The sequence below is a fragment of the Alosa pseudoharengus genome, unplaced genomic scaffold (genome assembly GCF_046254945.1).
Source record: "Alosa pseudoharengus isolate Yale_2024_CS ecotype anadromous, Long Island Sound unplaced genomic scaffold, YU_APseudo_1.1 YU_APseudo_1.1_scf_12, whole genome shotgun sequence".
Lineage (NCBI taxonomy): Eukaryota > Metazoa > Chordata > Actinopteri > Clupeiformes > Clupeidae > Alosa > Alosa pseudoharengus.
This window is the reverse complement of record NW_027468587.1, coordinates 34869600-34884192: the sequence shown is the minus strand read 5'-3', so window position 1 is coordinate 34884192 and position 14593 is coordinate 34869600. Positions and strand designations below refer to the sequence as shown.

General features: G+C 38.8%; 1 protein-coding gene and 2 long non-coding RNA genes across 3 annotated transcripts; 2 read left to right on the top strand and 1 right to left on the bottom strand.

Annotated features, from left to right (window-relative positions):
• Positions 1 to 51: 51 nt before the first annotated feature.
• On the bottom strand, positions 52 to 2535 carry LOC143119508 (uncharacterized). Its single transcript, XR_012986297.1, has 3 exons — positions 2442 to 2535; positions 1229 to 1355; positions 52 to 1059 (listed from the first exon to the last, which is right to left on the bottom strand). It is a non-coding gene; the product is annotated as an uncharacterized LOC143119508 (long non-coding RNA).
• On the top strand, positions 1805 to 5225 carry cox6b2 (cytochrome c oxidase subunit 6B2). The gene is made up of 4 exons (XM_076281056.1): positions 1805 to 1913; positions 2545 to 2673; positions 3854 to 3954; positions 4979 to 5225. The coding sequence occupies exons 2-4, from the start codon at positions 2568 to 2570 to the stop codon at positions 5030 to 5032; spliced, it is 261 nt and encodes an 86-aa protein (XP_076137171.1). The 5' UTR covers positions 1805 to 1913; positions 2545 to 2567; the 3' UTR covers positions 5033 to 5225.
• Positions 5226 to 11883: 6658 nt separating this feature from the next.
• LOC143118493 (uncharacterized) lies at positions 11884 to 13551 on the top strand. The gene is made up of 4 exons (XR_012986160.1): positions 11884 to 11969; positions 12515 to 12556; positions 12760 to 12808; positions 13297 to 13551. It is a non-coding gene; the product is annotated as an uncharacterized LOC143118493 (long non-coding RNA).
• The last annotated feature ends 1042 nt before the right edge of the window (positions 13552 to 14593 follow it).

The window sequence follows — 14593 nt, the reverse complement described above, 5'->3', positions numbered from 1 at the left end:
ACACAGATAATGAAAGTCGAAGTTAATCTGATGTGTATTGTTCAGAACAGATGGTCTGATTGCCTAATACTGAACAACAAAGGACATTTGGATACACAAAAGGGGGTAAGGATGAGAAGAGGCCTATTAACTGGGACAGACATTTAATTAACAAAGAGTAATGTGCTTTAGATTCATTGACCAAATGAGTGGCTAAGTCTATGGGAATAACTGTACATGGGAATTTTAAGGTGAGACTCCTCTGCCTTTTGTGCAAATGACAGATGACAGTAGTACACTAATGATGCTATGAGAGGTTAGTGTTGTAATAGCATGGTACAATAATAAAGTGTTCACTAGTTTAGAAGTACTGACAAGGAAAAGGAAGACAACATGGCTGGACAGGAAGTTGCACTTAGAGGGACATCTGTGACCTTTGACCCCATCTACAACAGGAAGATTGTAACAGGAAATAAGAAAGAAGAGAAACACTTCCCTGTGAAAGAAATAAAATGTGGCACAGTTTATTCACAATTATGCCTAAACAAATCACAAAACATGTGTCCACTTGGTTATTGCTTCTCTACTGTTGCATAGCAATAAATGGCTATGATGACTGTGTGGATATGTCCATCTTTCTCTCTGTCATTCCACCCTCTCCCCTTTTTATGAAGTAATTTTGCCTCGCCTTTGTCACTTGGAGGTACCTTACCCTGGGAGTTGGACTTCCCAAACTGCTTTGTTTCTAAACTTACTGTTGAAAAGAAATTAAAAATTCACTTATTTTTGCGTTCAGACAATATTCAAAGTGAATAATTTCATAAGTTGCAACTTGCCTGTAGATTCTCACACAAATAAATGGTACCATAAGGCTGAATGCTCCTTCGCATCAGATGTCTTCTTCTTTCTATGTTTCGTTTTTGCAAACATACGAAAGCTCCACATGGCTCCAAGTGTTACAGAAGATTTTCACAGAGTGATTGTCCAGCAAAACATTTGCTCCAGTAAATCTGTGCGGAAGCTGTCCAGCTGGGGCTCTGTATAGTCACCCATGTCGGTCCCTCATTTCCTGGAGCCACACTTCAAAAGCAGGAACTATTTGAATTGTAATTCATTCATCCATTAATCATTCTAGCCAATCAATTTTATATATTTGGGGGCCAGTTACTGTTACATTTATGGATTTTTTATAAAACCTCATTGCACATATAGGCTCCTTACACATTTTTAGTCTATCCTTTAGGCCTACCAAGAGTGTTGAGAGGAAATGGTCCCTCAGCTGAAGTAGAAAAATGGGTTCCTTTGGTGACAGAGAGGGACAAATATAGAACAAACTCAGTTCTGTCCATCCTGTTGATTTCACAGTAAAGGTGGAGCTGTGGGAGAGAAAACAATAACATAAAGACATCCATATCTTTCAAGCAAGGTTTCTTCCTTGGCCTTCTTTTTGGTTACTGTCCACTTTTAACAAAAATGGTTGAGGCTGACAAACAGTGTGTGTGTGTGTGTTTGTTTGTTTAGCCTTAAAAAGGAAACCTCTCTAAATTACGATGTCACACCAAGCACCTTGCCACAACCACATACTGAGCACCTCGAACTTGCCCGTGATGTGCCTGAAGCAAGGGCGTAGGTTTGGTCTGAGCTTTGGTGGGGACACGTTTTGTGTAGCGCATGTGAGCGCTTTTCCCCCCATTTCAACCTGAATATTGGTGGGGGACATTTCAGTCGTAATTTGACATTGGTGTGGACACGTTCGGTACCCACGCAAATCTACGCCCCTGGCCTGAAGATTTGCCCCATACGCAAGCGTCCCCGCCCAACTTCACATCAGCTCCTTTACGTACAGCTACGTCGGCATCCCATAAACCTTTGCGTTGCATTGCGCTAACTTCTTCACGAGACGACATTTGGAAAAGAGAGGACACATCCTGAAGGTTGACCACAATCTTTTACATTTTTTACAATAATCTGTCGCGTTTGAAAATGAGATGTCTGAATCAGTAAGGGACACTTGCTGGGAGTGTTACAGATATGGCTAGTATTGAATTAAACTATCTGAATGTACAAAGTCAATGTTTTCGCCGAGCCTAGCTAACCGGTTAGCTGCAGAAATAAGCTAGTTCTCCAGTAGATAAACTGGACTCAGCTAAGTGCTTGTTAGCTTGCTAACAAGGTTATCGAAGGTCCTTATTCACTCAAATTAGGTAGTCTGACAACTATGTCAATTTCTGTTTAGAAAGAGAGAATGTTACCGAGCACTTCAGTCCTATTCATTACGTCATTGGTTGGTAAACTAAAATAACTCGTATTCACCCGTCAAATAAATAACGCAGCTTGCTAGCTGACTAGTTAGCCTACTGTCAGTGATGCTGGGCACTGGTTCAGGGTGGTTGTTATGCTATCCGGTATGTTGGAAACAAGCCATTTGTAGATGGCTCATAACGTTAGTTCGTGGTACTCACCCAGCTGACATTGCTATTTAAACATCGGACTTCATTTTTTAAATTTGACTAACTTCACAGACCATTTTTGCATAGTGAATTAACGGCTTGTTTATGCTTGCAGTGTGAATCAACAAGGCATCAAATATGGCCGAGCACATCGACGAGAAGATCAAGAACTACAGGACGGCACCCTTTGATGCCCGCTTCCCCAACACCAACCAGACACGAAACTGCTACCAGAATTATCTTGGTAAATAAGTTTGTAGGCTACATACATGATACACAATCCTAATGTCTCCACGGAGTTCTTGTATTTCACAGCCAGAAGAGGTCTGGAGAAAGTTGTTAGGATGGCCCACTTTTTGTGACTCTTAAGACATAAGATATTATCTGATGATCTTAAGACATATCTGTCATTCCCTTTCTTTCCCTTCCATTAAAGCCATCATACGTTGCTGGGTCATAAATCAAGGCTTATAGATTATCAGTCAGGTCATGTGTTCACCAACTTGTGCAAACATTTTACATTTCTGTTTGTGCTGACAACTAAGATAATAGAGAAGAAAGAGAAGAGAAGAATGAGAGAGGTGCATTTGCACCATGCTTGTCAGTTAAATGAGAAATCCGGTGTTTTTTCACATACTGTAGATCTCCGTTTCTCGAGGTCACTGAGTACTGTCGGTATGAAAAAAACAAAAACAATTGCGAAAACCCCTGGAAAACAAGCAGTTTTACCTACCAACAGTACTTGGTGACCTCGAGAAACAGATCTACGTGAAAAAACGCCGGATTTCTCCTTTAAATTAATTGATCGAGTGTCTGAAGTATGTGACTACCAAACAGCCAGGTTCAAATTGCAAGCGCAATATTCTTATGTTAAAGTTTAAACATCCATGATAAAACTAATTATTGTGAAGTGGTACATTTTAAAAATGGGTATACGAGTTGGCTTTATACACTTCAACGCATTTCTAAATCTAACTTCAATTCAACTGAAAAAGGGAAAAGTATTGGTCATGACGCATGATGGTGATGTGTGTGCCGTCACGTCCTAATGCAAAATCCTTTTGGGATTGATTTCAGTGTCATGCTCCCTCTTTTTGTAAAAGCACACTAAAAAGTTAGAGTACACTATTAATCACTGGAAAGAAAAAAACATTTGGTTTATTCGCTTTGCTTGATGCTGTGAATGAATATTGAATGGAATGCATAAGCAACGCAAGTCCTATAAATCCAGTCTAATCCCCTGTGGACAGTGTATCCCTCCCCAACCCCTCACTGCTTACAAGGACATGGACATAATTACTTCGTCATTACAATGAAACATTAGAGTTTGCTGAATTTGTCTCTGGCTGTGATATTCATCTGCACTGCTGATTCAGATTCAGATAGCCTTACTTGATGCCCTGTTCCCTGTTTCTCCCTCTCAGATTTCCACAGGTGTAACAAGGCTCTGTCAGACAAAGGCCAAGACACAGCTCCATGTGACTGGTACCAGAGGGTCTACAAGAGTCTGTGCCCCTTGAGCTGGGTAAGATGGCCTTATTTATGTCACTTGAGACGTGTCACTCACAATACGTCAGCCCCTGGAACCGCCCTTGTGTCATTAAACTAATTCCATTATACGATTCAGGTGAGAAGCTAGGCCTGTATATTGAGTTGCCTAGTAATATGTTAAATGGATAGGTGATGGCTTGCTCTTCGGTGGAAATACCTGTGACTCTTCACTCTTGTTAATGCCTGCGAATGACTGCAAGTTTGCAACAAGAGGCACCACACTGGTTAAATAAATCACTGCTGGTGACACGGTTCATTAACACCATAGTGAAGCTGGCTCTCAGTCAGCTATGAAGTGTGCCTGTAAAGCAGCCAAGAGTTTTGCACTGACAGGTTTTGTCAGCTCGGGCTCACAACATGTGCCCACAGCACTGCATTCAGCACAGTATTCCTTTGTGTGCCCTGTTTTCCACCAATGTGCTTAATGATTTCCGTCATTAGTAGTTAATTATATTCCCATCTCCTTGCTGGCTGTCTTGAAAAGGCCCTCAAAAGCTGCATTATTGTTGGTATTGAAGTTAGGGTTAGTTTTTTGAGCGTATTAACCAACCTATATTTACTTATGATGGGATCTATGCACAGCTGATGGCAAGGTTATAGTTTTTTGACTCGGCTTGGGGCTGTGTGCTTGCTTAGTTCTCCATTTCATCATCATTTACACAAGGTAAAACTGGGCTTTAAAAGACAAACGCTTGCTGTGCTTTTGGCAAGTGCCATGCTAATTAGAGCTCTCCTAAATTTTCTTTCTCTAAAGATGTTGGAGAAGGCACAGTTTAAGGGGGAGAGCGGGGAGTAGTTTAATAGAGATTTGGGTTCTTTGATCGCTTGTGCTGAATTGCACTCTTTCTTCAAAGGATACACTCCAGAGCTCACAGTCTCAGGGAGTACAGTGCGGTCTGCGATTTAAAGAGCCATCAAGAAGCATCCATAGTGTAGCCCGAGGCTACTGCGGTTCTTACACGGTGCCACATAGCAACCTATTATGTTCTCTCTTTCAGGTTGAGAAATGGGATGGGCAGATTGAAGACGGAAGCTTCCCTGGAAAAATCTAACCGGACCATTTATTTCTCCCATATTGAGTACCTCATGATGTTTTAACCATGTGTCACTCTTAACGTTTTTCGTTTTGGTTACAAGTGGGAGCCCCTTTAATACCATATTAGGGCTTCACACTGTTCTGAATTGCATTGTCTCTTCGCTGACTTACATGTTGGTTACTTAAATAAAGACGCACAATTTACCTTCCTCCTGTAATGAAGTTTCCCTTTATTGGTAAGGACATTGAGTGAATGAATTTGATCCTCTTCCCCCCCCTCCCCCATCATGAGAATGAAAGGCATTCTCAGAAATGCAATTTGATTATTTGAATCCATATAACGAGTCACCCATAGCAAGAAATGTATATGAAGATCATCCACTGGTTACATCAATATCACAGAGTGATGACTCATGAAGCATCTGCTGAATCATCGTTATGATTTATTTTGACTTTGGCCTTGACTTTGTTGTACTTGCCCCTCTTAAATGCGAGTGACACGTTTGAATTAATTTCCTAGACCTGTGACAAATTGTACAGTATGTACAGTCATGAAGGCAACCAATAAATAAAGGCATCCAATAAATACATTTTGCTAAAAGATTAGTGCAGCATGACCTCGACATAATTAAGTTTACAGTGTGATGTCAAGCAAGCAACCTTTTCTTTGTGGATTGAGTGGTATGCAGAAATGAGTGTTCTTATTGTCACTGCAGTATCTGAAAGATACTGACCTTTCTACAATTAAGAAAATAGTCCTATTAATAAATAGTCCTACTATTAATAAATGGCTCCCAGATTAATGCGTACAGCAGCATGTGGCTGAATTACAAAATTGGATGTTAAAATGAACGTAACATCTGAAACTGATGAACCATATAATGAGAGTGTGTTTTTCATTGCTCTGTAACATTGTGCCATGAGCAAATGAGCATTTTTAACATCATTGTTTTTAAATAGCTACATTTTTCCTCTTTTTGCTTGGATAAAAAAGTAAGCAACGTAACATTTTTTTAAAAAAAACGTGTGTGTGGTGTAGAGCATTAGGCTATACAGTTGGAATAGTACATAGGGATGGGTCTACAGGCCTCTGAGAAACAGGCTACCTCAGAGTGGTCCCCTTATCCAGAGCACATAGTGGGCTCTGCATACTATTAAGTTTAAGGCCCTCTAATATCCATAGCTCTCTGCAGGATATATTTCAGCCAACATGAACTCATTTGAAATGATAGAACAAAAGGGGTTTTGATCAATGCATGAACTGCTGTACAGGCAAAAAGACCATGAGTATCTGAAATGACAATGGCAGTTGCCACAGTAGTTTACCCAGAGTTCCTTTCATAATTTAATCTATAAGCAACTTGAACATGCCTTTGTGCTTTGGTAAACACTAACTGTAAAGTCCGTAATTGTTGATTTGGGTAATTTTAGGGAAACCTGAGGGGCAGATCTTTAACAGCCAGCTTTGAGAAGGAAGTTTTGCCAAACAGGAAGAGGAAATGGGTCACTGTATCATCAGTCATCACATCTGGCAGCTGCACAACAGTGCTTGTGTACTGCGAAAGGATGTGTGAGAAATAAGCATATAAATAAGCAGTCTGGCGAATGTATGAGAAAGATCTATGTTTTATGCTGCTCCTTAATCGAAACTTAAAGAAATCATAAATCAACAAAGTTGAACTCTCATTGGAGCAGTGAAATAAATTGGCTGGTCCTTCATGTTTTCATGTCATATACACTACATAAATTGCACCATAAAGATAATAGCTATATTTAGAATGACAAATGTCACTCTTTCAACCAAGTTCAACACATAGCTGTCAGATAACAGCACAGTGCCACCCTGTGAGCACAAGTGGTACTTTCTCAGCTGCTGCATGTCCAAATCCACTCAGGGACGTAAAGAAAATGATTTTTTTCTCTATTAAATTAACATGTTTTAGATCAGGCTGCTATTACTGTGTGGTTATTGAATATAGGAAATAATGGTCATAAGTTCAAGACATACTTTGATGCAAGTGGTCTGATCACAATGGTTTTTATGCTTTGATGGTCCATTTTTGGCCAATTATAACTACAGTTTAGTAGACCACAGTACATGTTAAATTTACATTTCAGCTCCTTTAATACATGTTCCTCTGTGTATCTGATTCGGCATACTTACAAATTCACCTTTGGCCATGTGCATGTCTCAGTCTTTGTATCAAATCAAATCAAATCTACTTTATTTATATAGCACATTTCATGTGACAAGCACAGACTCAATGTGCTCCAAAAGAAAGGGAATAACACAACAAACATGACATGACCAGACAAGGAGGCAAGGAATTCCAGAGAGTGGGGGCATACTGATCAAAGGTACATGTGCTGAATTTGAGTTCATTCTGGGTATTGCAAGGAGACCTTTACCTGAGGATCTTAGGGATCTAACTGGTGTATATGCAATGAGCTTGTCAGAAATGTAGGAGGGAGCTACAGCCATCAATGATTTCTAAACAATCAGAATTGTTTTACCAGGAGCCAATGGAGTGATTTTAATACTGGAGTCATCCAAGTTTTGCATTGGAAGAAACACACACACACACACATATATATATATATATATATATATATTTAAGAGCACAGCTCAAGTAAAAGTAGAAGGGAACATCACTAATTGTCTACTGGACACAGGCTCACAAGTCACCACAGTGCCTCAGTCATTCTTTAAGCAACACCTGTCTGAACACCAGATCAAGCCACTATATGATCTGCTGGAAGTTGAAGGAGCCAATGGCCAGTCTGTTCCTTACCAGATATTTGAATATGGATTCTGGCCTATTGTAGGTCAGGTTTTTTTTAATCTTTTACATGGATTTGATTGAGTTTGATGGCGAGCCTCCCATGAACCTGTGAAGAATTGCATGCGAAGAAAGAAGACTCTTTGAACATTGATCTGTAGAATAACTGGTTAGTCAGCCTATTAAACAGTAGTGAATATGACATCAGAGCAAGTAGAAGGACTGCAAAAAACACTTCTAAAATTTATCTGCAACTAGATAAACCACAACCGTCCATATTAGAATTAGTTTTAATATTTTAAAACATTTTTAGAAATGTATTTCTTAATATTTTCTTTTGAAAATAAGTCGCGTGAGCTGATAGTCTTATGCGAGACGTTAGAACCGGAGCCCACTTCTTCTTTGAACGATACAGAAGACAGTCGAGGTGGTGAAAGCTAAAAGACCTCGACCACCATTATTTAACTTTGAATAACTTTGAAGCGAACAGCCCAGGATCATCTATGAACTTAACATCTTACGAAAATAACTACTTTAAACAACATGAGAAACTTTATTTGCATCTATTTGGTACTTTGACCTCTGTCTGAGCAACCCGGCGACCTGTCTTCGCCCATATACGACGCTTGATCCCGCATTGGTCAGGTTATTTATCTTTGCATGGATTTGATTGAGTTTGATGGCGAGCCTCCCATGAACCTGTGAAGAATTGCATGCGAAGAAAGAAGACTCTTTGAACATTGATCTGTAGAATAAGTAACCTTTGAACTTTGAACTGTAGAATAAGAAAACTTTGAACTGTAGAATAAGACATCTTTGAACTTTGAACTGTAGAATAAGAAATCTTTGAACTTGGAACTGTAGAATTAGAACCTTTGAATTGTAGATTTACTCTTTAATCTGTACTTTTGGAATTTAGATATCTTTTTACCATTTTGTTTATTATTTTGTTACCCGGGTAATACTTCTTTTATTTTTGCTTTAATTATTTATTTTCATAGTTTAATTACATACATCTTTTATATTAAAAGGAAGTGGTTTACTGCCCTTCCAAAGATAAACTACTGTGTTGAGTGTTCTATCTGGTAATATTGTTTGGTACACCTGGCTCTGTAGGCGTTCCTAGAAATTCTGATCCTGCTGGTCACAGTGAGTATTTATAATTATTCTTTAACCTTACATAAGACTTACTCTTCCTCTATTTGTCAGCCTTTTGTGCAAAGGAGGGCTACATCAACTTGGCAAGCCCAGCCAGGAGCCTGGTTTGATATCAAACAATAACCCAGAAGAGACACTTTATAGTTTTACTCTTTTTATTTTTTACACTTTACACACAAACATACACTGATTCAAAATGGAACTTTTTGATAATTTAAACGTTCCCCAACACTGTTCTAGTCAGTGGAGTAACAAGGACAGATAATGACGAAGAAGTGTTCTTGGGAACATATGGTTCAATGAATAGGATCCAAACATGACTCAACCTCAGAATTTTATAATCATTTTGTAGTAGAATATAACCATGGCACTGCCTTAGAACTATTAGAGGATATTTTACCCTACTTATTCACTAAAGAATAACCCCAATATTACGTATCACATACAAGCTCTAGCAGCTGTCTACACTCAAAAAGTAGGTAATAGCATCACTCAGAGTTATCTTAATGAAATTAAAGGAATAGCCAAACTTAGTGGTAAAGACTTTGAAGAAGTACTGAGGGTAGTCATGACTAAAATAGAGGAGTCTATTGAAGGCTCTGAGCCCAGTGAGCAATCCACTTCTCTGCAGTAGGCAGATAAACTAAAGGCCTCATCAGTGCTTTGCCAACATGAAACTCCATCTAAACTCCCAGCTGACTTAGGCGTTCCCCTACCCTCTAAACCTAAGCAAGTTAACACTAACCAGTGGGGACCACTCTTCTCACCTAAACTCACACTCTAACCTCAAGCTGCTTCTTTGCACTCCTCAAAGACACCTCTGACTTTAAGCCCCAGTGAATTCAATCCCCCTGAAGTTCAGAAAGTAGTGGTGGAACACATAGTCAGAAGTGAAAACAAGTCGGCTCTCATTCAGCCATAAGACTAAGAACTTTCTCTGGAAAGACTCCCAGACAGTGAAGTTGATTATGACACCTGGCATTCTCATGTCGATTTGATGATGAAAGACCCTTCCATCTCCAACCTTGAGAAAACTAGGAAGATCCTTGAAAGTCTTCTCGTCCCTGCTTCTGACATTGTCAGACATTTTGGTCCTGAAGCTCCGCCCATTGATTACCTACATCTGCTAGATTCCGCCTTTGCCACAGTTGAGGATGGAGAAGAGCTCTTTGTACGGTTCATGAACACTCTACAAGATTCTGTCGAAAAGCCAACGTCTTCAGGTGGCTTTGAGTAACACTGTACGCAGGGGGGGTATTTCAGTGCATGAGGCTGACCGGCAGCTCCTCAAACAGTTCTGCAGAGGCTGCTGGGACAACAGTTTGCTTACTGACCTTCAGCTTGAACACAAAAAGCACAATCTTCTTTCTTTTGCCGAGCTTTATATATATACAGTTATGTGCAGAATAATAGCAGTGTGTTTTTAAAAATTGAATAAAGCTCAGAATCCTTAGAATAGCTGCTAATTCCATAATATCAATGCATCACTGCACATTCAATTTCAAATCAAAACATGACCAAAATTGATCAAGTTTGTGTTATACAGTACCTTTACAGAAAGTGAAGAAAAAAGAATGTTAGGCTGTTCAAATTAGCAGTGTTTGCATTTTTCTTTACAAACTCAAACATTTACTATATAAACTTAAAAATGTCTCAAGATGTTGCTTTACTTTGAATCACTGCACTAATATCTAGTTGTATTACCATTATTTCTGAGAATTGCTTCACATCTGTGTTGCATGGAGTCGACCAACTACTGGCACCTGTGAACAGGTATTCCAGCCCAGGACGATTAAACTACATTCCACAATCCTCTGCATTTCTGGGTTTTGCCTCAGAAAACAGCATTTTTCATGTCACCCCACAAGTTTTCTATAGGATTGAGATCTGGGGATCGGGCTGGCCTAGCCTGACAAGCCAGACCCACATCAAGATGTAGGGTCTGGGAACTTACCATTGGTAGGCTACTGCTCAATCCGAGGGGCGGGATAAACGGTTATCTTTCAAATTTCCTCTGCACACAATAGGATAGCGCTACAACTCATGAGTCCCATGCATTTTCCCACCAGTGGAGCTAGTTGGCTAGTTGATTAAACTTTTGCCAAATTAAAAGGAAATTCACGCGGAACTGTCGCCAACTATACACGATGTGATTGGCCTGATAGAAGTTTCATTTTTCCAGCTTGCAAGCCAACGGAGAGTTGCTAGACTACCCTGGCTGCAAATTACATTTGCTGCTGCTAGGGTGCATCTAGATTTCTAGGCTACACTGTAAAAAATAAAAGTTTTTTAGCTGACATTTACCGTAAAAAAATACGGTTTTATACTCTATTTTTAATAATAAGAGAATATACCTGTAAAATACTGTAAAATCAGCTTTTTCAAGAAGACTGCCGTAAAAGCACGGACAAAGTCTGTAATGTTTAAATGAGAAGAATCCACCGTTTTTTAACACAGTTGTACCATTTTAAAATGGTTTAGACTTTTAATTTAGTAGTTATCAGTGTAAAAATACTGTGACATTTTTTTTTTTTTGGTGTTTTCATCACTGACTGCTAACTTGCTAATGTTAGATGGTGTAGGGTAGGCTATAGGCTCAAGCAACATTTCAGACGTGTTTTGGGATTACAATAACAACTTTTTAAATAATGTACAGCATCTATTTCTCACTAGTGGTCAGAAAATCCAAGTATAAAAAAACAAACAAATGACTTTTATCTGCAAATATGGCGTCTCGGACCATCTTATTAACTCCGGCTTGATTTACTTTGAGAGCTGCCTTGGAGCCTTTGCTCATTAGCATAACTGCAATTTGATTGGCTGGCGCTCTGCAGCAGTTTAAAAAGTTGTTGGGGGAGGGGAGTTCGCTTGGTCGGACTCTCGGAAAGACCGTTAGGACCTACTTTTTTCTTCACTCCCTCACAGCGACTTTCAACAGAGGAGCTTTTGAAGTATGAGAAACACATGTGCAGGATGGAATAATCTTTGTGAAAGAGGAGGCACAGCTATCCAGAGGTAAGGTTTAGTTAAAATGTAAGGATATTCGGGTGGTAATAAAACTGTCGACTGCAAATGATTAGCTAACATTAAAAGTATGTTAACAGCTGCTGCTAGCAAGCTAGTGCTAGCCCATGTTAACCATGAATTCTAATATTTCAAAATGGTGTTCACATGCCTTCAATAATGCATAACTATCATAATTTAGATTAAGGAGGAGGACTCTGTTGTGTATTTTACCTATCTTTGTCCTTGTAAGTTTGTAGAACCTAACTACCTATTGTTTAGCTAACTAGCATAGCACAGCGTTTTTAGCATCGTGCTATTTAAAAGTTTCCAGAAAGGCTGGCTTGTGGTAAATGCAGATTAAACAATCCTGTAAGCATTATGTTTATGTGAAAATTATTTAGTTGTCTATGTTCACCAGTTTATCATTTCACTGTAATGTGCTTCATGCAATACAGAGAAACATAGGTTGTCAATAGAGATCTATTTGTATAATACAGCTTTATTCAACAACCTAATGTTTCTTCTTCTGTCCCTCCAATGCCGAATATGAGCAGAATAAGTGCTAACAACGAAAGTACCTTGGATCTAATGGTTATGTAAGTTAACACACCTTTTTATCTATTATATTTGTGGTATTTTTCTTATTAATGTTAAGCTACATGTATTGCATTCATAAATTACTTGTGTAAAATGCTATTATGTTTGTTTTGTCCAAGAGTAATGTCATTCATATTGGTTGGTGCTATCTTTGTATTATTTTATTGTTATTTTGTTATATTGGTATTTTGTGTAATTTTAGGAGTTTGGAAGTATTGGACAGTCCACGGAACTTCCAATATCTATGACAGGTGAGCATCAATGTATTACACAAAGTTTTTTAGGGCCTATTCAGAGCGTCAACGTGGCATGTGCATTGCGTGTCTGTTCCATGGCTGCTGCATTGTGTTTTATCTGTGCATTCATACCAGAGACGTCTCAGATGTAGCGCTGCTGTGGGCAGTCTGCCTATTATAGCATCTCTTCACTGTCTCTTTTCAATGGAAGCGCTTTCTACACATTTGCCTATCGCTTGAAAAATACACGCCAGTCCTATTTCTAGCATACACACGTTTTCAGCATGGTTCAAGACACCTGAGACATGTGTGTCACGCAGGCAGTGTACGCTCTAACCTGTTAACATCGGTGCCAAAATTAAAACGGACAGGTAACGCAGCTGACACACAGTCACCATGCTTGCGGTCTAAATAGGCCCTTACACAATCTGTCTGAGGCCGTTCATTTGTGTGGTTGGAAAATCCTAATTCTGAAGTTTGTGTTTGCATTTTATTGCTTCCAGCAGACATCTTACCACTGCTGTCATATGTGAGGACACCACTGCTGTTGAATGTAAGATATGAGAACATCCTGTTGTCAAGTAAGGTCCAGAAGTTGAAAAGGGGCTAACAGCAGCCTCCACTGTCTACTTTATTGAGCACCCTCTCCTGAACAATATGCTGGCTTTTGCTAGAGTTTGATATTGAATTTTGGTGTATTTTTAGACTCTTGTCTTTTTTTAATAGCACATCTTATTCCACTCAATTGTAAGGGTTGGGATGTGTTCTTAGTTAAGGCAATCTACAAAACCTGTTAACTTCACTCCAGATCATTTGTAGCTTGGGTTTGATGGCTTTCTCCCATCATTGATCAAAATTGAAGACGATAACCTGAATGAACTCAATGAAGCCACTTTGCTCCTCAGGGTATCTCAAAAAGGAGCGCACAAATCAGTCGCATTATTTAGACAATCACTGGCCACTGATTGTCTAAATAATGCGACTGATTTGTGCGCTCCTTTTTGAGATACCCTGAGGAGCAAAGTGGCTTCATTGAGTTCATTCAGGTTATCGTCTTCAATTTTGATCAATGATGGGAGAAAGCCATCAAACCCAAGCTACAAATGATCTGGAGTGAAGTTAACAGGTTTTGTAGATTGCCTTAATAATTATAATTTGGCTTGCATTGCCTAAAACTCTTCAAATCACAGAGTTTTATATTGAATGAATGTATTCAGTTATGAGTGTTTGGCACTTAGCTAAATAAACTGTTTAGATATGAGTTCAGTGTGTTAAAACCAAATTAAAAGGTTTAAGGCAATCGGTTTCCTGAAATGAATTGAGTAGCTACAACAAAGTTTTAAGTTGTCACAACAAGAATGGTTAAAGTAGTTTTAAGCCATCGTTTTTCTCAAATATTTTGAGGAATAATATTTTGTTTTACAATGCACTGTAAATTAATTGGAAACTGTAGAAATGCAATGCCTCATTTGATGTTAGAATAAACTTATAACTGTTGGAACTAACTTATGGTGTATTTTTATGATGTTTTTTTTTATTATGGTATATGGTTTGACCATGTAAAATGTCTGAAATAAGAGAAAATATATTTAAAAAAAACATTAAAATGTACAGCAGGAAAAAAAAAAAAAAAAAACGTAAAAAAACGGTAAAAGGCACGGCAGCAAAAGTTGCCGCCTGGTTACCGTAAAATTATGGTAAAATATCATACAAGGAATTACCGTAAAATTACGGCTTTCCGCTCTATATTCACTGTAATTTTATGGCCAATTGTAGTAAAAATCACACAATTTCATTGTG